This window comes from Salmo trutta, chromosome 21 (assembly GCF_901001165.1).
Source record: "Salmo trutta chromosome 21, fSalTru1.1, whole genome shotgun sequence".
Taxonomy (NCBI): domain Eukaryota; kingdom Metazoa; phylum Chordata; class Actinopteri; order Salmoniformes; family Salmonidae; genus Salmo; species Salmo trutta.
In genome coordinates, this window is record NC_042977.1 from 44,905,832 (window position 1) to 44,929,695 (window position 23,864).

The 23,864-nt window shown below is 43.1% G+C and overlaps 1 protein-coding gene across 1 annotated transcript; it reads right to left on the reverse strand.

Annotated features, from left to right (window-relative positions):
- Positions 1 to 7,721: 7,721 nt before the first annotated feature.
- Positions 7,722 to 16,135, reverse strand: cib3 (calcium and integrin binding family member 3). The gene is made up of 6 exons (XM_029703856.1): positions 16,058 to 16,135; positions 14,488 to 14,522; positions 13,853 to 13,964; positions 13,261 to 13,408; positions 8,741 to 8,936; positions 7,722 to 7,949 (listed from the first exon to the last, which is right to left on the reverse strand). The coding sequence occupies exons 1-6, from the start codon at positions 16,106 to 16,108 to the stop codon at positions 7,928 to 7,930; spliced, it is 564 nt and encodes a 187-aa protein (XP_029559716.1). The 5' UTR covers positions 16,109 to 16,135; the 3' UTR covers positions 7,722 to 7,927.
- Positions 16,136 to 23,864: the final 7,729 nt, after the last annotated feature.

Below are 23,864 nucleotides of genomic sequence, written 5' to 3' on the forward strand. Positions count from 1 at the left end.
GCTGCCCATGTCCCTTAATGTTGATGATGTAGTTGCTACTGACAAGAAGCACATGGCTGAGCTCTTTAACCACCACTTCATTAAGTCAGGATTCCTATTTGACTCAGCCATGCCTCCTTGCCCGTCCAACATTTCCTCATCTCCCACCCCTTCTAATGCAGCTAGCCCCGATGATTCTCCCTCTTTTTCCCCTGCCCAGCTACAAAGTTTCTCCCTGCAGGCAGTCACCGAGTCTGAGGTGCTATAGGAGCTCCTTAAACTTGACCCCCAAAAAACATCTGGGTCAGATGGTTTAGACCCTTTCTTCTTTAAGGTTTCTGCTCCTATCATCGCCAAGCCTATCTCCAACCTTTTTAACCTGTCTCTCCTTTCTGGGGAGGTTCCCATTGCTTGGAAGGCAGCCACAGTTTGTCCTTTATTTAAAGGGGGAGATCAAGCTGATCTTAACTGTTATAGGCCTATCTCTATTTTGCCTTGTTTATCAAAAGTGTTGGAAAAACTTGTCAATAATCAACTGACTGGCTTTCTTGATGTCTATAGTATTCTCTATGGTATGCAATCTGGTTTTCGCTCAGGTTATGGATGTGTCACTACAACCTTAAAGGTCCTCAATGATGTCACCATTGCCCTTGATTATAAGCAATGTTGTGCTGCTATTTTTATTGACTTGGCCAAAGCTTTTGATACGGTAGACCATTCCATTCTTGTGGGCCGGCTAAGGAGTATTGGTGTCTCTGAGGGGTGTTTGGCCTGGTTTGCTAACTACCTCTGAGTGCAGTGTATAAAGTCATAAAATCTACTGTCTCAGCCACTGCCTGTCACCAAGGGAGTACCCCAAGGCTCAATCCTAGGCCCCACGCTATTCTCAATTTACATCAACAACATAGCTCAGGCAGTAGGAAGCTCTCTCATTCATTTATATGCAGATGATACAGTCTTATACTCAGCTGGCCCCTCCCCGGATTTTGTGCTAAATTCTCTACAACAAAGCTTACTTAGTATCCAACAAGCTTTCTCTACCCTTAACCTTGTTCTGAACACCTCCAAAACAAAGGTCATGTGGTTTGGTAAGAAGAATGCCCCTCTTCCCACAGGTGTTATTACTACCTCTGAGGGTTTAGAGCTTGAGGTAGTCACCTCATACAATTACTTGGGAGAATGGCTAGAAGGTGCACTGTCCTTCTCTCAGCACATATCAAAGCTGCAGACTAAAGTTAAATCTAGACTTGGTTTCCTCTATCGCTCCTCTTTCACCCCAGCTGCCAAACTAACCCTGATTCAGATGACCATCCTACCCATGCTAGATAACGGAGACATAATTTATAGATCGGCAGGTAAGGGTACTCTCAAGTGGCTAGATGTTCTTTACCATTCGGCCATCAGATTTGCCACCAATGCTCCTTATAGGACACATCCCTGCACTCTATACTCCTCTGTAAACTGGTCATCTCTGTATACCCGTCGCAAGACCCACGGGTTGATGCTTATTTATAAAACCCTCTTAGGCCTCACTCCCCCTTATCTGAGATATCTACTGCAGCCCTCATCCTCCACATACAACACTCGTTGCTACCATGTTGTTGTCATGTTGTGTTTCTACCATGCTGTTTTATGTGTTGCTGCCTTGCTATGTTGTTGTCTTAGGTCTCTCTTTATGTAGTGTTGTGTTGTCTCTCTTGTTATGATGTGTGTTTTGTACTATATTTATATTGTATTTTTTATTTTAAAAATGATCCCAAGCCCCCGTCCCCACAGGAGGCCTTTTGCCTTTTGGTAGGCCGTCATTGTAAATAAGAATTTGTTTCTTAACTGACTTGCCTAGCTAAATAAAGGTTAAATAAATAATTACTACATTTTACAGACACAACAAGATCCCACCTTCTCTCTAGCATATTTTGTTTTGTTGACATTCGGAAAGTTTACTTAACATTTGTATTTTTCCATCACAGTTTTTATCTGACGTTTTCTCGCATAAAAATGTGCGATGGAAACATGGTTCTTGCCATTGCAAACGTTTGACATGACAATTCCAAAAGCAGTTGGCAGGAGAGTAGAAACAGAAGTTTGGAGCTATGCATTATGACATTTGGACCTCTGCATTTTTGTGTATTTGTTTGCTTTCATGTGTTATTTTGAGAGTTATATATCTGGGAAATGGTTGCCCCGCAAATAATTCATACATTCTTTGTTTAAAAAATGTACTGATGTGAAATTTGATGGCACTCTTAATGAAAGAGTATGGGATTTGTTTGTCTTGCATTGAGACAAGAACATTAGTAATTTATAAATATTTTTCAAATGTTTCAATGCAATGATATGCCAAGTGTTTGATACTGAAGATTGGTAGACAGGAGCGTAATCGCACGAAGTACCCCCTGAAAAATCATTAAAAAAAATATAAATAAAAATAAATATTTGTGTATAAATTTTCTTCTCACAAAATTAGTGCACTGGGCATTTACTAATGTTAGTGGACACATATGTGTTGTATGTGTCGAACTGCTTTGCTTTATTCTTGACCAGGTCGCCGTTGTAAATGAGAACTTGCTCTCAACTAGTCTACCTGGTTAAATAAAGGTGAAATAAAAATATAAACTCAGCAAAAAAAGAAACGTCCCTTTTTCAGGACCCTGTCCAAATAATCCAAATAACTTCACAGATCTTCATTGTAAAGGGTTTAAACACTGTTTCCCATGCTTGTTCAATGAAACATAAACAATTAATGAACATGCACCTGTGGAACGGTCATTAAGACACTACCAGCTTAAAGACGGTAGGCAATTAAGGTCACCGTTATGAAAACGAAAGGACACTAAAGAGGCCTTTCTACTGACTCTGATTAACACCAAAGGAAGGATGCCCAGGGTCCCTGCTCATCTGCATGAACGTGGTTTAGGCATGCTGCAAGGCGGCATGAGGACTGCAGATGTGGCCAGGGCAATAAATTGCATTGTCCGTACTGTGAGACGCCTAAGACAGCGCTACAGGGAGACAGGACGGACAGCGAATCGTCCTCGCAGTGGCAGACCACGTGTAACAACACCTGCACAGAATCAGTACATCCGAACATCACACCTGCAGGACAGGTACAGGATGGCAACAACAACTGCCCAAGTTACACCAGGAACACACAATCCCTCCATCAGTGCTCAGACTGTTCACAATAGGTTGAGAGATGCTGGACTGAGGGCTTGTAGGCCTGTTGTAAGGCAGTTCCTCACCACACATCACCGGCAACAGCGTTGCCTATGGGCATAAACCCACCGTTGCTGGACCAGACAGGACTGGCAAAAAGTGCTCTTCACTGACGAGTCGTGGTTTTGTCTCACCAGGGGTGATGGTCGGATTTGCGTTTATCGTCGAAGGAATGCGCGTTACACCGAGGCCTGTACTCTGGAGCGGGGTCGATTTTGAGGTGGAGGGTCCGTCATGGTCTTGGGCGGTGTGTCACAGCATCATTGGACTGAGCTTGTTGTCATTGCAGGCAATCTCAACGCTGTGCGTTACAGGGAAGACATCCTCCTCCCTCATGTGGTACCTTTCCTGCAGGCTCATCCTGACATGACCCTCCAGCATGACAATGCCACCAGCCATACTGCTCGTTCTGTGCATGATTTCCTGCAAGACAGGAATGTCAGTGTTCTGCCATGACCAGCGACGAGCCCAGATCTCAATCACATTGAGCACGTCTGGGACCTGTTGGATCGGAGGGTGAGGGCTAGGGACATTCCCTGCAGAAATATCCGGGAACTTGCAGGTGCCTTGGTGGAAGAGTGGGGTAACATCTCACAGCAAGAACTGGCAAATCTGGTGCAGTCCATGAGGAGGAGATGCGCTGCAGTACTTATTGCAGCTGGTGGCCAAACCAGATACTGACTGTTACTTTTGATTTTGACCCCCCCTTTGTTCAGGGACACATTATTCTATTTCTGTTAGTCACATGTCTGTGGAAGTTGTTCAGTTTATGTCTTAGTTGTTGAATCTTATGTTCATTCAAATATTTACACATATTAAGTTTGCTGAAAATAAACGCAGTTGACAGTGAGGACGTTTCTTTTTTTGCTGAGTATAGTTGTCTGTAGGGCGAGCAAAAGTTATTTTTAGTATCTCATCTTTGGCTAAAAAAAGGTATAAATAAGAACAATAAGAGCAGTATCTTTCATAGATGCCCTGTCTCTTTCTCTGTGATGTCATTCTAATGGAATCCTGAAAGAACACAACCCTGTCTCTTTCTCTGTGATGTCATTCTAATGGAATCCTGAAAGAACACAACCCTGTCTCTTTCTCTGTGATGTCATTCTAATGGAATCCTGAAAGAACACAACCCTGTCTCTTTCTCTGTGATGTCATTCTAATGGAATCCAGAAAGAACACAACCCTGTCTCTTTCTCTGTGATGTCATTCTAATGGAATCCTGAAAGAACACAACCCTGTCTCTTTCTCTGTGATGTCATTCTAATGGAATCCTGAAAGAACACAACCCTGTCTCTTTCTCTGTGATGTCATTCTAATGGAATCCAGAAAGAACACAACCCTGTCTCTTTCTCTGTGATGTCATTCTAATGGAATCCTGAAAGAACACAACCCTGTCTCTTTCTCTGTGATGTCATTCTAATGGAATCCAGAAAGAACACAACCCTGTCTCTTTCTCTGTGATGTCATTCTAATGGAATCCTGAAAGAACACAACCCTGTCTCTTTCTCTGTGATGTCATTCTAATGGAATCCTGAAAGAACACAACCCTGTCTCTTTCTCTGTGATGTCATTCTAATGGAATCCTGAAAGAACACAACCCTGTCTCTTTCTCTGTGATGTCATTCTAATGGAATCCAGAAAGAACACAACCCTGTCTCTTTCTCTGTGATGTCATTCTAATGGAATCCTGAAAGAACACAACCCTGTCTCTTTCTCTGTGATGTCATTCTAATGGAATCCTGAAAGAACACAACCCTGTCTCTTTCTCTGTGATGTCATTCTAATGGAATCCAGAAAGAACACAACCCTGTCTCTTTCTCTGTGATGTCATTCTAATGGAATCCTGAAAGAACACAACCCTGTCTCTTTCTCTGTGATGTCATTCTAATGGAATCCTGAAAGAACACAACCCTGTCTCTTTCTCTGTGATGTCATTCTAATGGAATCCAGAAAGAACACAACCCTGTCTCTTTCTCTGTGATGTCATTCTAATGGAATCCAGAAAGAACACAACCCTGTCTCTTTCTCTGTGATGTCATTCTAATGGAATCCAGAAAGAACACAACCCTGTCTCTTTCTCTGTGATGTCATTCTAATGGAATCCAGAAAGAACACAACCCTGTCTCTTTCTCTGTGATGTCATTCTAATGGAATCCAGAAAGAACACAACCCTGTCTCTTTCTCTGTGATGTCATTCTAATGGAATCCAGAAAGAACACAACCCTGTCTCTTTCTCTGTGATGTCATTCTAATGGAATCCTGAAAGAACACAACCCTGTCTCTTTCTCTGTGATGTCATTCTAATGGAATCCAGAAAGAACACAACCCTGTCTCTTTCTCTGTGATGTCATTCTAATGGAATCCTGAAAGAACACAACCCTGTCTCTTTCTCTGTGATGTCATTCTAATGGAATCCAGAAAGAACACAACCCTGTCTCTTTCTCTGTGATGTCATTCTAATGGAATCCTGAAAGAACACAACCCTGTCTCTTTCTCTGTGATGTCATTCTAATGGAATCCAGAAAGAACACAACCCTGTCTCTTTCTCTGTGATGTCATTCTAATGGAATCCAGAAAGAACACAACCCTGTCTCTTTCTCTGTGATGTCATTCTAATGGAATCCAGAAAGAACACAACCCTGTCTCTTTCTCTGTGATGTCATTCTAATGGAATCCAGAAAGAACACAACCCTGTCTCTTTCTCTGTGATGTCATTCTAATGGAATCCAGAAAGAACACAACCCTGTCCTCAAACATTTACATCAAAAGGTGCAAAGTTATAGACAAAGACAACATATATTTTTCTTGATCAAATAACATGGAAAACAACCAATTTTTGTGCAGCATTCATTTACCATCCTTACAAACCACAATGTAAATGTATATTACTGTATTGTACATAGGATGGTCATCTAGGTTTGTACCTGAAGACTTTCTATCACCATGGAGATAAAACAATGACCAATACAGTAATGTGATGTGATAATGTGGCTCAGTTAGTAGAGCATGCATGGTGCTTGTAATTCTAGGTTTGTGGGTTCGATTCCCACAGAGGACCAGTATGAAAAAGTATGAAAATGTATGCACTCACTACTGTAAGTTGCTCTGTTTAAGAGTGTCTACTAAAATAGAAAAGGACTGAATAGACCATTTCAGTTTACACATAGAAATAAGTTGCATTTGCAAAGTATTTGAAGAAACTTGAAAACATATATCAGGCAAGTTTTGTAAAGATAATTATCAGACTGAAGTTACAAATACTGGTAAACACTCAAATACATTTAGTTTAAAAAAATTCACAAAGGTAGTGCTCTGGGTCTTTACTAGTCCTGTATTAGTGGACAGATATAGATGTCTTCAGTCCCGGCAAAACTTGCAGAACAGCCACCCCCAAACGGCTTCCAGCGGCTACGGACAGGAGAGGTGAGCACAAAGGAGACTACTGTTATCTTTTTATTTTGATAGCTTGACATCTTACAACAGCGTTGAAAAAGACAGGTGTGTGTCATTTAAGTCAAAACATTTTCTGTCAAAACTCCCTCTAAAATGTGTTATCCATTCCTCCTTTTTCTTTCTGTGAGTACGTGGCGAATCCTAACTTCCACTTAACACCAATGCATGACTAAGTGGAAATGTAGGTTTAGGAAAAGTCAGAGTTCACCCCTAAATGCATATCACTTACATTCCTGTTTTTATGACCACATCTTTATTCCATTGTCGATTGTGAGGTACATCATGAGAAAGAAATTACATTTTAAGAAAATATAAAATGCTGTTTTTAATATATCACATTCAAAAGAGAGAAGAGATCTACTTGAATTGTACTGTACCTAATACAATCATATTGAAATTGATCTACAGTTTTGTAGATATCTGCACTTTTGATTGAATAAAATATAATTATTTTAAAGAGCTGTGAGTCATAATTGTTTCTCTTCAAAGGGGCAATCTGGAATTGGTACATACATTTTTGGACTTTAATCTTAATATATAGTCACTGATTCTTGAAGAATAAACGTATACATTCCTCATGAGCTTAGTTCGACTGTCTTACCTCATCAGAACCCCAAATACAAGCTTGTTTTACTAAAAGAAATTGTAAACAATATAATTGTAAACAAACACGGTATACCTTGAAACTATCATTTCGATCTCATGGATGGTCAGTCCTTGCAGCCATAGCTCCATCTATGAATTTGAGAGTGGTTACATTTCTCCAGCCCCATCCCTCAGCTGTTTACCAAAAAATAGTTTGGGTGCATGACTGCTTTGTTGTTGTTTGAATCCCAGATTGCCTCTTTAAATGAAATTGTATGGATGTATCCAGAATGATTAAAGACAATTGACTGTTAGCTGAACCCATGATTTTATAATGGAGAGTTAATTCATCCATGACACAGATGCCTCACCCTCCATTGCCCCTCCATGGTTCAGTGAAATATGGGGGAAGATGTTTATTTTATAGCCCGGTGTAACTGAGCCTTCATAGAAGAGAATACAAATCAACTGTTGGCCGTCATAGCTAATGAGCCCTGTCCTGATAGCTACAATAGCTCTATAATAATAGACTATTCAGCTGTCAACAGGTCAGTGGGCTGTCTCCGGCCTACATCAAAGTAAAAAACAACTAGCCTAAGCCTGCATAGTGCACACTTTAAAGGTCCCTATAACATCTTTGGTAGAGAAAATGTTTGGATCCATGGTGGTAGTGTCCATGGCATCTCTTTAGTCTTCATATCCTTATATGGAAGGTGCTGTGGAAGAAAAGTCAACATGTTAGAATTTGTTCTGAATGAGTTATGCTGCGTACAATAAAACTCACAACTGGGAAACCTCCGACTTCAGTGCATTCAAGACAACTCAGAACTGGGAAACCTCCGACTTCAGTGCATTCAAGACAACTCAGAACTGGGAAACCTCCGACTTCAGTGCATTCAAGACAACTCAGAACTGGGAAACCTCCGACTTCAGTGCATTCAAGACAACTCAGAACTGGGAAACCTCCGACTTCAGTGCATTCAAGACAACTCAGAACTGGGAAACCTCCTACTTCAGTGCATTCAAGACAACTCAGAACTGGGAAACCTCCGACTTCAGTGCATTCAAGACAACTCAGAACTGGGAAACCTCCTACTTCAGTGCATTCAAGACAACTCAGAACTGGGAAACCTCCGACTTCAGTGAATTCAAGACAACTCAGAACTGGGAAACCTCCGACTTCAGTGCATTCAAGACAACTCAGAACTGGGAAACCTCCGACTTCAGTGCATTCAAGACAACACCCAACTGCGAATTTTTTTTTGAACAGTCATGCAACTCAGAATTACAAGTCGAAAACTCTGACATCATCCTAGAGCTCTGACTTCTCCAACCTAAAGATCACTGATGTCATGATTTTCCCAGTCAGAGATAATTTTTTTCCTGAGTTCCCAGGCTAAATTAAAGTTAAGAACTGCCCAGAAAACAAAACGCTTGGCCATTGTTTAGGTTACAACTACTGCAACTCAAGTTTAACGTTTAACTTTTCCCTTGTCAGGTCACAGACCTGAGGAAGTCTGGAGCACGGACGATCATGTGCTGGAAGTCCTCCAGTGAGAGACGTCCATCGTTGTCCAGGTCGGCCTCGTCGATCACCTTCTCACATACCATCCTGACCTCGTCCTCCGTTAGCTCATTCCGTGTCAGCTTGTTCAGCGTCTTCTCCAGGTCAGACTTACACAGGAAGTCATCATTGTTGAAGTCTGAGAGGATTGGATGAGGAACAGAAACAGTAGTAGGATGTCATTATTCAAATGATCAGTTAAAGATTAAAGTTCACATTCCCCTCTTTTAGTTTACAGCTTACTTTGGTCCCTGGTAGTAGTAGTGACCTAAAGGGAAAGAGGGATACCTAGTCAGTTGTACAACTGATATGTGTCTTCTGCATTTAACCCAACCCCTCTGAATCAGAGAGGTGTGGGGGGCTGCCTTAAATCAACATCCATGTCTTCGGCACCCATGGAACAGTGGGTAAACTGCCTTGCTCAGGGGCAGAACAACAGATGTGTACCTTGTCAGCTCAGGGATTCGATTCAGCAACCTTTCAGTTACTGACCCAACCCTCTAAACACTAGGCTAGGGTGCTTTTCGGGAAGCATAGACTTCCTTTTTTGTCCTGTAACTAAACAATTCCAAACAGAGCCTTCCTTTGCGTTTTATTGACCCATGACCGTGGTCGTGTCACTGCGTAGCCGCCTGCGGTGAAATATCATCTGTCATCGCCAGTTAATTAGGGGGACTCTAGCAACACAGACCGTGCAAGGCCTTTTTTGTACAGGCCTGCCCTGTCCATACAGCCTGTTTGGGCCCCTCTATAATGCCCTTATCAATCATTCACAGAGATGGGGGAAAAGGAGTGGCTAATAAGTCTGGCTGCACATCTGACTGGCTGACTTACTGCAAATCTTTCATCGAATCAGATGGCTTATTTATCACAAAACGATTTGATGTTGCCAATTATTTGAATGATTACTTCATTGGCAAACTTCACAGGAAATGTCAACAACGAACAGTGAGCCATCGTATTCATGCATAAAAAAAACAAATAATGAAAGAAAAGCATTGCAAGTTAGAATTTTGTGTAGTTAGTGTGGGAGAGGTGGAAAAAATGATTGTTATTGATCAATAATGACAAACCTCCTGGCATTGACAGCTTAGATGGAAAGCTACTGAGGATGGTAGCTGACTCTATAGCCACTCCTATCGGTCATATCTTTAATCTGAGCCTGGAGGAAAGTCTTTGTCCTCAGGCCTGGAGGGAAGCCAAAGTAATTCTGCTACCCAAGAGTGGTAAAGCTGCCTTTACTGGTTCTAACAGCAGACCTATCAGCTTGCTGCCAGCTCTTAGCAAACTGTTGGGAAAAAATGGTGTTTGACCAAATACAATGCTATTTCTCTGTAAACAAATTAACAACAGACTTTAAGCATGCTTATAGAGAAGGGCACTCAACATGTACTGCACTGACACAAATGACTGATGATTGGTTGAAATAAATTGATAATAAGAAGATTGTGGGAGCTGTACTGTTAGATTTCAGTGCAGCCTTTGGTATTATTGACCATAAACTGTTGTTGAAAAAACGTATGTGTTTTGGCTTTTCAACCTCTGTCATGTCGTGGATTCAGAGCTATCTATCTAATATAACTCAAAGGATTTTCGTTAAATGGATGCTTCTCTAATGTCAAACATGTAAATTGTGGTGTACCACAGGGCAGCTCTCTAGGCCCTCTACTCTTTTCTATTTTTACCAATGACCTGCCACTGGCATTAAATAAAGCATGTGTGTCCATATATGCTGATGATTCAACCATATATGCATCAGCAACCACAGCTAATGAAATCACTGAAACCCTGAACAAAGAGTTGCAGTCCGTTTTTGGAATGGGTGACCAGTAATAAACTGGTCCTGAACATCTAAAATGAAGAGCATTGTATTTGGTTCAAATCATTCCCTAAGTTCTAGATTTCAGCTGAATCTGGTAATGAACGGTGTGTCTGTTGAACAAGTTGAGGAGACTAAATGACTTGGCGTTACCTTAGATTGTAAACTGTCATGGTCAAAACATATACAGTCATGGCCAAAAGTTTTGAGAATTACTCAAATATTAATTTTCACAAAGTCTGTTGCCTCAGTTTGTATGATGGCAATTTGCATATACTCCAGAATGTTATGAAGAATGATCAAATGAATTGTAATTAATTACAAAGTCCCTCTTTGCCGTGCAAATGAACTGAATCCCCAAAAAACATTTCCACTGCATTTCAGCCCTACCACAAAAGGACCAGCTGACATCATGTCAGTGATTCTCTCGTTAACACAGGTGTGAGTGTTGACAAGGACAAGGCTGGAGATCACTCTGTCATGCTGATTGAGTTCGAATAACAGACTGGAAGCTTCAAAAGGAGGGTGGTGCTTGGAATCATTGTTCTTCCTCTGTCAACCATGGTTACCTGCAAGGAAACACATGCCGTCATCATTGCTTTGCACAATAAGGGATTCACAGGCAAGGATATTGCTGCCAGTAAGATTGCACATAATTCAACCATTTATCAGATCATCAAGAACTTCAAGGAGAGCGGTTCAACTGTTGTGAAGAAGGCTTCAGGGCACCCAAGAAAGTCCAGCATGCGCCAGGACCATCTCCTAAAGTTGATTCAGCTGCGGGATTGGTGCACCACCAGTACAGAGCTTGCTCAGGAATGGCAGCAGGCAGGTGTGAGTGCATCTGCACGCACAGTGAGGCGAAGACTTTTGGAGGATGGCCTGGTGTCAAGAAGGGCAGCAAAGAAGCCACTTCTCTCCAGGAAAAACATCAGGGACAGACTGATATTATGCAAAGGGTACAGGGATTGGACTGCTGAGGACTGGGGTAAAGTCATTTTCTCTGATGATTCCCCTTTCCGATTGTTTGGGGCATCCGGAAAAAAGCTTGTTCGGAGAAGACAAGGGGAGCGCTATCATCAGTCCTGTGTCATGCCAACAGTAAAGCATCCTGAGACCATTCATGTGTGGGGTTGCTTCTCAGCCAAGGGAGTGGGCTAACTCACAATTTTGCCTAAGAACACAGCCATGAATAAAGAATGGTACCAACACATCCTCCGAGAGCAACTTCTCCCAACCATCCAGGGACAGTTTGGTGACGAACAATGCCTTTTCCAGCATAATGGAGGACCTTGCCATAAGGCAAAAGTGTTAACTAAGTGGCTCGGGGGAAAAAACATAGATATTTTGGGTCCATGGGAAGGAAACTCCCCAGACCTTAATCCCATTGAGAACTTGTGGTCAATCCTCAAGAGGCGGGTGGACAAAGAAAACCCCACAAATTCTGACAAACTCCAAGCATTGATTAAGCAAGAATGGGCTGCCATCAGTCAGGATGTGGCCCAGAAGTTAATTGACAGCATGCCAGGGCGGATTACAGAGGTCTTGAAAAAGAAGGGTCATCACTGCAAATAATGACTCTTTGCATCAACTTCATGTAATTGTCAATGAAAGCCTTTGACACTTATGAAATGCTTGTAATTATACTTCAGTATTCCATAGTAACATCTGACAAAAATATCTAAAGACACTGAGGCAGCAGACTTTGTGAAAATTAATATTTGTGTCATTCTCAAAACTTTTGGCCACGACTGTAGATTCAATGGTTGTAAAGATGGGAAGAGGTCTGTCCGTAATGAAGAGATGCGCTGCTTTTTTGACACCACACTCCAGAAATCATGCTCTGCAGGCTCTAGTTTTGTCTGATCTTGATTATTGTCCAGTCGTGTGGTCCAGTGCTGCAAGGAAATACCTAGTTAAGCTGCAGCTGGCCCAGAACAGAGCGGGGCGTCTTGCTCTTCATTGTTATCAGAGGGCTGATATAAATACTATGCATGCCAGTCTCTTTTGGCTAAGAATTAAAGAGAGACTTACTGCATCACTTCTTCTTTCTATTTAGAAACATTCATGTGTTGAAAATCCCAAATTGTTTGCATAGTCAACTTACACACAGCTCTGACACACACACTTCCCCCACCAGACATGCCACCAGGGATCTTTTCACAGTCCCCAAATCCAGAACAAATTCAAGATAGCGTACGGTATTACATAGAGCCATTTTTGCATCGAACTCCGTTCCATCTCATATTGCTCAAATAAACAGCAAACCTGGTTTCAAAAAACAGATGAAGAAACACCTCACGGCCCAACGCCTCTCCCTTATTTAACCTAGATATTTTATGTGTGTGTATTAATATGTAGCTATGTATGTAGTTCTGTCCTTGAGCTGTTCTTGTCTATTACTGTTCTGTATCATGTTTCCTGTTCTGTGTGGATCCCAGGAAGAATAGCTGCTGCTTTCACAACAGCTAATGGGAATCCTAATAAAATACCTAACATCAAGGTGCTGATTATGTAAAATTATATTATTTCTTGCTGGGCAGACTGTTTCACATAACCAAAACTGCTTTGGGAGCAAACCAGAAGTATTTCTGACCTGCTGATGGTAGATGTTATTAAAGGCATACACATCTCACACACTAACCGTAGATTTTAAATGCATAGTAGGCCTTCAGATCTCGTGGAGCCATCTCACTCAGCACGGAGAACATATCCAGGAAGTCATCCAGGGTCATGTTTCCCTCTCCGTCCTCTGAGAAAACCTCAGCGATCCTCTGGCGGAACGGGTTGTCCTGAGGAGACACATATGACTGTGTTAGCACGCTGAGCTAAAGCTTTGACATTCACTTGGGGGAGCTAACACAATCACAGGGAATAAGCCTGACAAGGATAGGATAGGAAATACAGGAGTACTGCATTGATATCAGTTGTTTCTGCTGTTGTCATTGTGAGGAGATGTGTGTATGTAAAGAAGCTCATATTGGACCCAGTCGTACTCAGTGCCCTGTAGGTCGCCCTGGCCTTCTTGTGGTTTATTAGAGTCAGATAACATATAGCCAACCGTTCAGAGACTGCTGTCAATTAGTTGTGTATTAATAATGGATAGACACATTCCAAATTGTACCCTATGCCCTAGATGGCGTTCTGGTCGAAACATGTGCACTATAAAGGGAATAAGTTGTCATTTGGGACTTATCCACTAATATGTGTGTGCAAACACGGGACAGTGGGTATACCTTCAGTTCTGGCATGCTGCCAATGAGCTCGTATGGTAGCCTCACATCTGGCTGGTCTGTGTAGTCGAGAGGAACAAGCTGCGGTGCCAAGTCTCGATAACGGTCGAATAGTCTAGGAGGGGGGAAAGAAAGTTGAACCTGAACTATATCAGATGTGCAGACTGGATAATATCCACTTTCTATATCCAATCAGATAATAAGAGATTTCAAAGAAAAACAGGTCAATTTGTGTAGTGAACAAAGATAAATGTACTGTTATAGCCTAGTAAACAACTTTGTTGAAACTGCAGGGTTTGTTTTGCTGTAGATACAGTATATACAACCTAAGCAATGTGTAAAGCAGCAGCGTTGGTCTCAGTCTTTTGTTTTGACATGTGAGCTCAGATAACATACAGTATGTATGTCCCAGTATCTTTGGTCTACTGTTACATGTGTGTGTGTACAGAATAACTTTCATCCTAGTGAAAGGTTTCACGATGCAGAACTGAACAAAATCCAAGCAGCTACATTTGGAAGTGGTTAAGAACTTATCAGTGGTTAAGTGTCATATTCTGCCTAGGCTTAGTTAGTTATACTGAATACTTAACTAGATCCCTTTTGCAAAGACAAAACATCATGTAGGAGCTTCCTCTTACCTTAGAATTTCCTTCCTTGTGAAGAATGTGCAGTCCTGCAAATGCAACCACAGACTAATTAGAAGCAACACATTTAACATTTTTTTACATTTATTTTATTTAATCTTTATTTAACTAGGCAAGTCAGTTAAGAACACATTCTTATTTACAATGATGGCCTACCACCGGCCAAACCCTAACCCGGACGACACTGGGCCAATTGTGCGCCGCCCATATGGGGCTCCCAATCACAGCCGGGTGTGATTCAGCCTGGAATCAAACCAGGGTCTGTAGTGATGCCTCTAGCACTGAGATGTAGTGCCTTAGACCGCTGCGCCACTCGGGAGGCCCAAAACACTATTAAAAAATAACGATTTACAGCTGCAACAATTCAAGAAGTTTTGATTAGAATTTCCTTTTTCATTTTAAGAAAGTAACTTGTGGCTCAGATTAAACATTGTGCTATGGTTGTCTCACTAGCTTTGGTTTGTTAGACCTTAATATGACCACACAGCTGTGGTCCATAACATCACATTAAAAGCACTTACTTGACCGTTTCTATGCTTGCTGTGTCTGTTTTCTTAGCAAACAGAGCTGCAAAAGAAGTGTGCCAAGACCTGTGTTTTGTATCTATGCACTTCCCCCATTCACTAATTACAGTACCCCATTCACTAATTACAGTACCCCATTCACTAATTACAGTACCCCCTTCCACTAATTACAGTACCCCATTCACTAATTACAGTACCCCATTCACTAATTACAGTACCCCATTCCACTAATTACAGTACCCCATTCACTAATTACAGTACCCCATTCACTAATTACAGTACCCCCTTCCACTAATTACAGTACCCCATTCACTAATTACAGTACCCCATTCACTAATTACAGTACCCCATTCACTAATTACAGTACCCCATTCACTAATTACAGTACCCCATTCACTAATTACAGTACCCCATTCACTAATTACAGTACCCCCTTCCACTAATTACAGTACCCCCTATTCATGAATTACAGTACCCCATTCACTAATTACAGTACCCCATTCACTAATTACAGTACCCCCATTCACTAATTACAATACCCCCCATTCACTAATTACAGTACCCCCTTCCACTAATTACAGTACCCCATTCACTAATTACAGTACCCCCATTCACTAATTACAGTACCCCCATTCACAAATTACAGTACCCCATTCACTAATTACAGTACCCCCTTCCACTAATTACAGTACCCCATTCACTAACTACAGTACCCCAATTCACTAATTACAGTACCCCCCAATTCACTAATTACAGTACCCCCCAATTCACTAATTACAGTACCCCAATCATAAATAACAATACCCCCATTCACTAATTACAGTACCCACATGAAAGCAACACCAAGCTAGACGAGTGAAGCAATTTGTCTCAATCAACAAGCTATCTGAAGAGAGTAAGTCATCACCACACTGAGGGGGTTAAATAAATATAACCACACACACACACACACACACACACACACACACACACACACACACACACACACACACACACACACACACACACACACACACACACACACACACACACACACACACCTGATAGGCATCAAGCTGCTGCGCCGTGAAGATCGTCTGCTTATTCCCCATTTCTCAGCCCACCACCCTGGCGTCTCTGTGCCATGGCACGTATCAGTATGAAGGCAGGCCTGTGGTGTGGTGTGGTGTGGTGTGGTGTGGTGTGGTGGACTGTGGATATGTCAGATATGAAATGGCTGCATGAGGGACAAAGGGAGGCCAGGTTGCCAGGTTAGATCGGGTGTCTCCTGCCACCGAGCCCTTTGGTTCTCTTTATAATGGCAGCATTTCATCATTCCCCCCACCCCCACCACTACCATCTGAATGGCAGCCGCTGTGACAGCAGAGAATAAGGGCTGTCTTCCAGCATGCCTTCAGCGTTGTATCAGCCTTTAGTGCTGCTCTGTGGCTGACTGATGCCTCACACTGCTCTCAGGTTACACTGTGTGTGTCCCAAATGGAACCCTATTCCCTATATATTGGACTACACTTGACCAGAGCATCTGGTTAAAAGTAGGGGCTGTGGTCAAAAGTAGTGTACCATATAGGGAATAGGGTGCCATTGTCTTTTACAACTGGGGCTTGGGAGTGGGCATGCAAGACTTTTTGAGGGATATGAGGAATGTATTTTTTTATTTATGTATTACTCTGAAAATTTGATATCTACATGTTTGCTGGCTATATTGACATATTTTTTTCCAATGTTAATTGAAACATGATTATTGACACAACCAATATGTTGATAAATGATATCCATCTCAGCACACTGTGGGTGAACTCTTGGATAAGGCCAGTGTTCTGGTATTTAGGGTCACTGCACATGCCCTCTCTTCTTGGCAGTGGCACGCTGATGAGAATGCCACCTGTTAGGGCCTGCATTCAACTCCCGGCACAATAGGTTGTATCCAACTTAACTATTGAGGAGTAGAATCCTAAATGAATTTGAATTGGCATTAAAGAACACTGCATCGTGTAAAAGGTTTAAGTAGGCCCTATATTGTTACATAAATAATGAGAGCTCAATATACACTACAGTACCCCACTGTTTATTAGGCATACCCATTTAGTACTGGGTTTTGGACCCCCCCCCCCTCCTTCCCTGGCTACATATGTTAATGTGGGATATTTATTGGGTATTCTATATTGTTTTTATTGCTTTTCTGGGAGGCTTATCAGAGGTAGACGTGACAGTGGTATTTATTTTTATAGTGCACTGTGAGCTGCACACAGTGGGCTTCCTACTAGGGCAAACCGCCTCTGTGCTAACAGTATAGCTCAGGTTCATGGGCGCATGATTGCTGACAAGTTGTTGGATTGCCAGAGGCATTCAGGGGAGTTAGAGGAGCATAAATTAGATTACTTACATTATGATTTCCAACACCCCTGGGACAATGTACATTTGCAGCAGCACTACAACAATTCAGCAACACAATGGTAGGGAGCATGGCTCGGGTCCCTAATAAGTCATTGTCTCAACGCGGCCTTGAAATATGCGGACAAAGTCCAGGCAACAAGATAATATGGATGGATTCCGTCATTCTTGTAGACTAGAGCATCCTCTGTTTCCAAAATGTGTCAAAGTTATCTATACAAATTAGGCCAACAGAGCTTCAGTAGTCTTTTAGCCAGATGTGTAAAGCCAGTAAGTAGCCTGTTGAATCGTTTGCAGCTGTTGCCCAGCAATGATATAGGGCTTGAAGTAATCGGACGATTTTGGAGTCTTTCAGTTAGAATAAGTTCTTTCAAATCCAGTTTCAGCAGTTTCGAGCTAGCCCTCCTAATGTCGTTTGACCCCACATGTACTACGACAGTACGGTAGAAAGCAGCCCCCCTCCTCCAGCCCACCCAGCCCTACAGGGGACCAGGGGGGTGACATGGTTTTATAAATAATAACAATAACAACAATAACTATAGAAATCATTTTAGAACGCAATTGCTAAAGAAGGCATTTGATAATATTCTGCCCGTGTATATTCTGGGTGGCCCTAAAGCTGCGTTCATGCTCTCTTAGAGGTTTCCCTGTGGGATTGTTTCTTTCTTTCCAATGTTCAGTGGTGCACATAAATGCAACTCAACTCTGCTTTGTCTCCGTCCACCAGGTACACCCCAGTGAGGATCCTGTCCTTGATAGCAGGGAAGATCTTGGAGAGGCGTGACTTTGGGGAGATGGTTGGGTTCAGCTGTACACTCTGTGTGTGATAACAGGCCAGCTTGTTCACAGTCTGGTTACCCTGCCTCTACTTTACCTCACCATTACACACAGGAACCCCTACTTTATAACAGGCCTGCTGCAAGCACTACTCACAGCCCTGGGAACCTCATCTAGGTGAGGCTACTCATGAAATACTGCACACACTGGATATTTGGTTTGACTTCCGGAAGTGGTTTCAAGGGAAACGTTATTAAATACACCTCTGCTGTTTTCAACCAAGATCTCAGTGATCACTGCCTCATTGCCTGCATCCGTAATGGGTCAGCGGTCAAACGACCTCAACTCATCACTGTCAAACGCTCCCTGAAACACTTCAGCGAGCAAGCCTTTCTAATCGACCTGGCCCGGGTATCCTGGAAGGATATTGACCTCATCCCTTCAGTAGAGGATGCCTGGTTATTTTTTTTAAATGTCTTCCTCACCATCTTAAATAAGCATGCCCCATTCAAGAAATTTAGAACCAGGAACAAATATAGCCCTTGGTTCTCTCCAGACGTGACTGCCCTCAAACTACACAAAAACATCCTGTGGCGTTCTGCATTAGCATCAAACAGCCCCTGTGATATGCAACTTTTCAGGGAAGTTAGAAACCAATATACACAGGCAGTTAGAAAAGCCAAGGCTAGCTTTTTCATGCAGAAATTTGCTTCCTGCAACACAAACTTAAAAAAGTTCTGGGACACTGTAAAGTCCATGGAATAAGAGCACCTGCTCCCAGCTGCCCACTGCACTGAGGATAGGAACACCACCGATAAATCAACTATAATTGAGAATTTCAATAAGCATTTTTCTACGGCTGGCCATGCTTTCCACCTGGCTACCCATACCCCGGTCAACAGCACTGTACCCCCCACAGCAACTCGCCCAAGCCTTCCCCATTTCTCCTTCTCCCAAATCCAGTCAGCTGATGTTCTGAAAGAGCTGCAAAATCTGGACCCCTACAAATCAGCCGGACTAGACAATCTGGACCCTTTCTTTCTAAAATTATCTGCCGAAATTGTTGCAACCCCTATTACTAGCCTGTTCAACCTCTCTTTCGTGTCGTCTGAGATTCCCAAAGATTGGAAAGCAGCTGCGGTCATCCCCCTCTTCAAAGGGGGACACTCTTGACCCAAACTGCTACAGACCTATATCTATCCTACCCTGCCTTTTTAAGGTCTTCGAAAGCCAAGTCAACAAACAAATTACCGACCATTTCGAATCCCACCGCACCTTCTCCGCTATGCAATCTGGTTTCAGAGCTGATCATGGGTGCACCTCAGCCACGCTCAAGGTCCTAAACGATATCTTAACCGCCATCGATAAGAAACAATACTTTCTGGTCACCCCCAAAGCCAATTCCTCCTTCGGCCGCCTCTCCTTCCAGTTCTCTGCTGCCAATGACTGGAACGAACTACAAAAATCTCTGAAACTGGAAACACTTATCTCCCTCACTAGCTTTAAGCACCAGCTGTCAGAGCAGCTCACAGATTACTGCACCTGTACATAGCCCATCTATGATTTAGCCCAAACAACTACCTCTTCCCCTACTGTATTTATTTATTTATTTTGCTCCTTTGCACCCCATTATTTATATTTCTACTTGCACTTTCTTCCACTGCAAATCTACCAAATCTACCATTCCAGTGTTTTACTTGCTATATTGTATTTACTTCACCATCATGGCCTTTTTTTGCCTTTACCTCCCTTATCTCACCTCATTTGCTCACATTGTATATAGACTTATCTTTCTACTGTATTATTGACTGTATGTTTGTTTTACTCCATGTCTAACTCTGCATTGTTGTATGTGTCGAACTGCTTTGCTTTATCTTGGCCAGGTCGCAATTGTAAATGAGAACTTGTTCTCAACTTGCCTACCTGGTTAAATAAAGGTGAAATAAAAAATAAATAAAAAAATTGTTTGTTATTATACTAAATAACATAAATGAAGGAACTCAGGGTCCTGATGAAGGTCTTATGATTGAAACTGTCATTCATCCATCCACCCACACATTCACCCATCCATCCACTCACTCACCCCTTCATCCATCCCATCCATCCACTCACTCACCCATTCATCCAACCCATCCATCCACACACTCACCCATCCATCCACTCACACACTCACTCACTCACTCACTCACTCACTCACTCACTCACTCACTCATTCATCCATCCATCCCATCCATCCACTCACTCACTCACCCATTCATCCATCCCATTCATCCATCCATTCACCCACCCATCCACTCGCCCATTCATTCATCCATCCAGCCATCCATTCACCCACCCATCCACTCACCCATTCATTCATCTATCCTATTCAAATGTACTTATATTCTTCCGAATCATTCCCTCAGCTCTGCCACACTGCCCAACACCTTCCCTTGTCTGGAAGAGACCAATGGGGTGGACAAGAGGGTTTGCCTTCCCGTGAGCTCCACCATAAACATTGACAGGACAGCGCTCTACCAGGCCGTGGCAGCCATCTTCATCGCCCAGGTCAACCGCATGGACCTCACCATCAGGTAAATAATCACCATCAGGTAGATAGTCACCATCGGGTAGATAGTCACCATCGGGTAGATAGTCACCATCGGGTAGATAGTCACCGTCGGGTAAATAGTCACCATCGGGTAAATAGTCACCATCGGGTAGATAGTCACCATCGGGTAGATAGTCACCGTCGGGTAAATAGTCACCGTCGGGTAGATAGTCACCATCGGGTAAATAGTCACCATCGGGTAGACAGTCACCGTCGGGTAAATAGTCACCGTCGGGTAAATAGTCACCATCGGGTAAATAGTCACCATCGGGTAAATAGTCACCGTCGGGTAAATAGTCACCGTCGGGTAGATAGTCACCGTCGGGTAGATAGTCACCATCGGGTAAATAGTCACCATCGGGTAGATAGTCACCATCGGGTAAATAGTCACCATCGGGTAGATAGTCACCATCGGGTAAATAGTCACCATCGGGTAAATAGTCACCATCGGGTAGATAGTCACCATCGGGTAGATAGTCACCGTCGGGTAGATAGTCACCATCGGGTAGATAGTCACCATCGGGTAAATAGTCACCATCGGGTAAATAGTCACCATCGGGTAGATAGTCACCATCGGGTAGATAGTCACCATCGGGTAAATAGTCACCATCGGGTAGATAGTCACCATCGGGTAGATAGTCACCATCGGGTAAATAGTCACCATCGGGTAAATAGTCACCATCGGGTAGATAGTCACCATCGGGTAGATAGTCACCGTCGGGTAAATAGTCACCGTCGGGTAGATAGTCACCATCGGGTAGATAGTCACCATCGGGTAAATAGTCACCATCGGGTAAATAGTCACCATCGGGTAGATAGTCACCATCGGGTAGATAGTCACCATCGGGTAAATAGTCACCATCGGGTAGATAGTCACCATCGGGTAGATAGTCACCATCGGGTAGATAGTCACCATCGGGTAGATAATCACCATCGGGTAGATAGTCACCGTCGGGTAGATAGTCACCGTCGGGTAGATAGTCACCATCGGGTAGATAGTCACCATCGGGTACACTCTCTGAAAAAAGGTGCTATTTAGAACCTTAAAGGGTTCTTCGGCTGTCCTCAACCCTTTGAATAACCCTTTTTGGTTTCAGGTAAAAAGTATTTTGGGTCTCAAAAGGGGTTCTACCTAGAACCAAAAAGAGTTCTACCTGGAACCAAAAAGGGTTCTCTTATGGGACAGCCGAAGAACCCTGTTTCCTGTCACCAGTATCATAGTCTACTTCATATTTACTTGTCCTGTTTCCTGTCACAAAAGTTATATTAGTGTTTTTTTTTATCAATGTCATTGGTTATAAAATTGCAGTTTGTTGAATGTTGTTCAGATGTTTTGTGTGTTTTCAAGTTATTTTTAAGAGTAATATCAAATATGTTCTACATTATATTTTTTTTATCCAGTGTTTTGTTGCATTTTTAAGTGAACTCATTATGTAAATCATTATAATGAAGTATACAAAGACTCTTTGTATAAAATAACAAATTAACACTATCACTTCTTATCGTTATCTACAAAACATTTTAATGTGACAGTGAAAAACATGATGCAAATCGCAAAATATATAATACAATTGATTATATGAGAAAAACAAGGATGTATGACAAAAAATATATATATTAGATAAGAATACTGTCTGATTGTTTAGTTTACACAGTAAAAACTTTCACAGTATAAGTAACCCTACAACTGATTATGTTTTATGTGGGTTGTGTCAAACTAAATCACAATACTCCAAATATAAAAACATGGAAATATTTTTTGAAGGCAAAGAATCCTTTGTCGTTGCGATGTCCTCTTTCTTTCTCAGAAGAAAGAAAACTTCCACGAATGAGTCTCAAGTATATTAGTGATTGTACAGCCTCATGTTGTTAAAGTAGCTCCCAAGACATTACCAGAGAGAACCCAGTAAAAACTGTTATGTACATCTCATTATCGTTCATTTAATTTAGTCTCTTGTGTTGTTAAAAGTGCCATTCGCTTCAAGGTCCTTCTTCTGCTGAATACCGCTCCTTATCATAAGACACACAGATATTTATACAGTTGTCCTAACAGTGAGTCTAATGAGGCCTAGACTCCTCCCCGTCTGACAGGCTAGACTCCTCCCATCTGACTGGCTAGACTCCTCCCCGTCTGACAGGCTAGACTCCTCCCCGTCTGACAGGCTAGACTCCTCCCCGTCTGACTGGCTAGACTCCTCCCCGTCTGACAGGCTAGACTCCTCCCCGTCTGACTGGCTAGACTCCTCCCCGTCTGACAGGCTAGACTCCTCCCCGTCTGACTGGCTAGACTCCTCCCCGTCTGACAGGCTAGACTCCTCCCCGTCTGACTGGCTAGACTCCTCCCCGTCTGACTGGCTAGACTCCTCCCCGTCTGACGGGCTAGACTCCTCCCCGTCTGACGGGCTAGACTCCTCCCCGTCTGACGGGCTAGACTCCTCCCCGTCTGACTGGCTAGACTCCTCCCCGTCTGACTGGCTAGACTCCTCCCCGTCTGACTGGCTAGACTCCACCCCGTCTGACTGGCTAGACTCCTCCCCGTCTGACTGGCTAGACTCCTCGCCGTCTGACTGGCTAGACTCCTCGCCGTCTGACTGGCTAGACTCCTCGCCGTCTGACTGGCTAGACTCCTCCACGTCTGACTGGCTAGACCCCTCCACGTCTGACTGGCTAGACTCCTCCACGTCTGACTGGCTAGACTCCTCGCCGTCTGACTGGCTAGACTCCTCCCCGTCTGACTGGCTAGACTCCTCCCCGTCTGACAGGCTAGACTCCTCCCCGTCTGACAGGCTAAACTCCTCCCCGTCTGACAGGCTAGACTCCTCCCCGTCTGACAGGCTAGACTCCTCCCCGTCTGACTGGCTAGACTCCTCCCCGTCTGACTGGCTAGACTCCTCCCCGTCTGACTGGCTAGACTCCTCCCCGTCTGACAGGCTAGACTCCTCCCCGTCTGACAGGCTAGACTCCTCCCCGTCTGACTGGCTAGACTCCTCCCCGTCTGACTGGCTAGACTCCTCCCCGTCTGACAGGCTAGACTCCTCCCCGTCTGACAGGCTAGACTCCTCCCCGTCTGACTGGCTAGACTCCTCCCC

Excerpts from the sequence above, each read along its gene's own strand:
- cib3 (XM_029703856.1), bottom strand. The coding sequence starts at position 16,108 with ATGGGGAATAAGCAGACGATCTTCACGGCGCAGCAGCTTGATGCCTAT. Across the intron at positions 13,409-13,852 it reads GCAGCATGCCAGAACTGAAG|GACAACCCGTTCCGCCAGAG; the intron begins GTATACCCACTG and ends GTGTCTCCTCAG. Across the intron at positions 8,937-13,260 it reads CTATGCATTTAAAATCTACG|ACTTCAACAATGATGACTTC; the intron begins GTTAGTGTGTGA and ends CAATCCTCTCAG.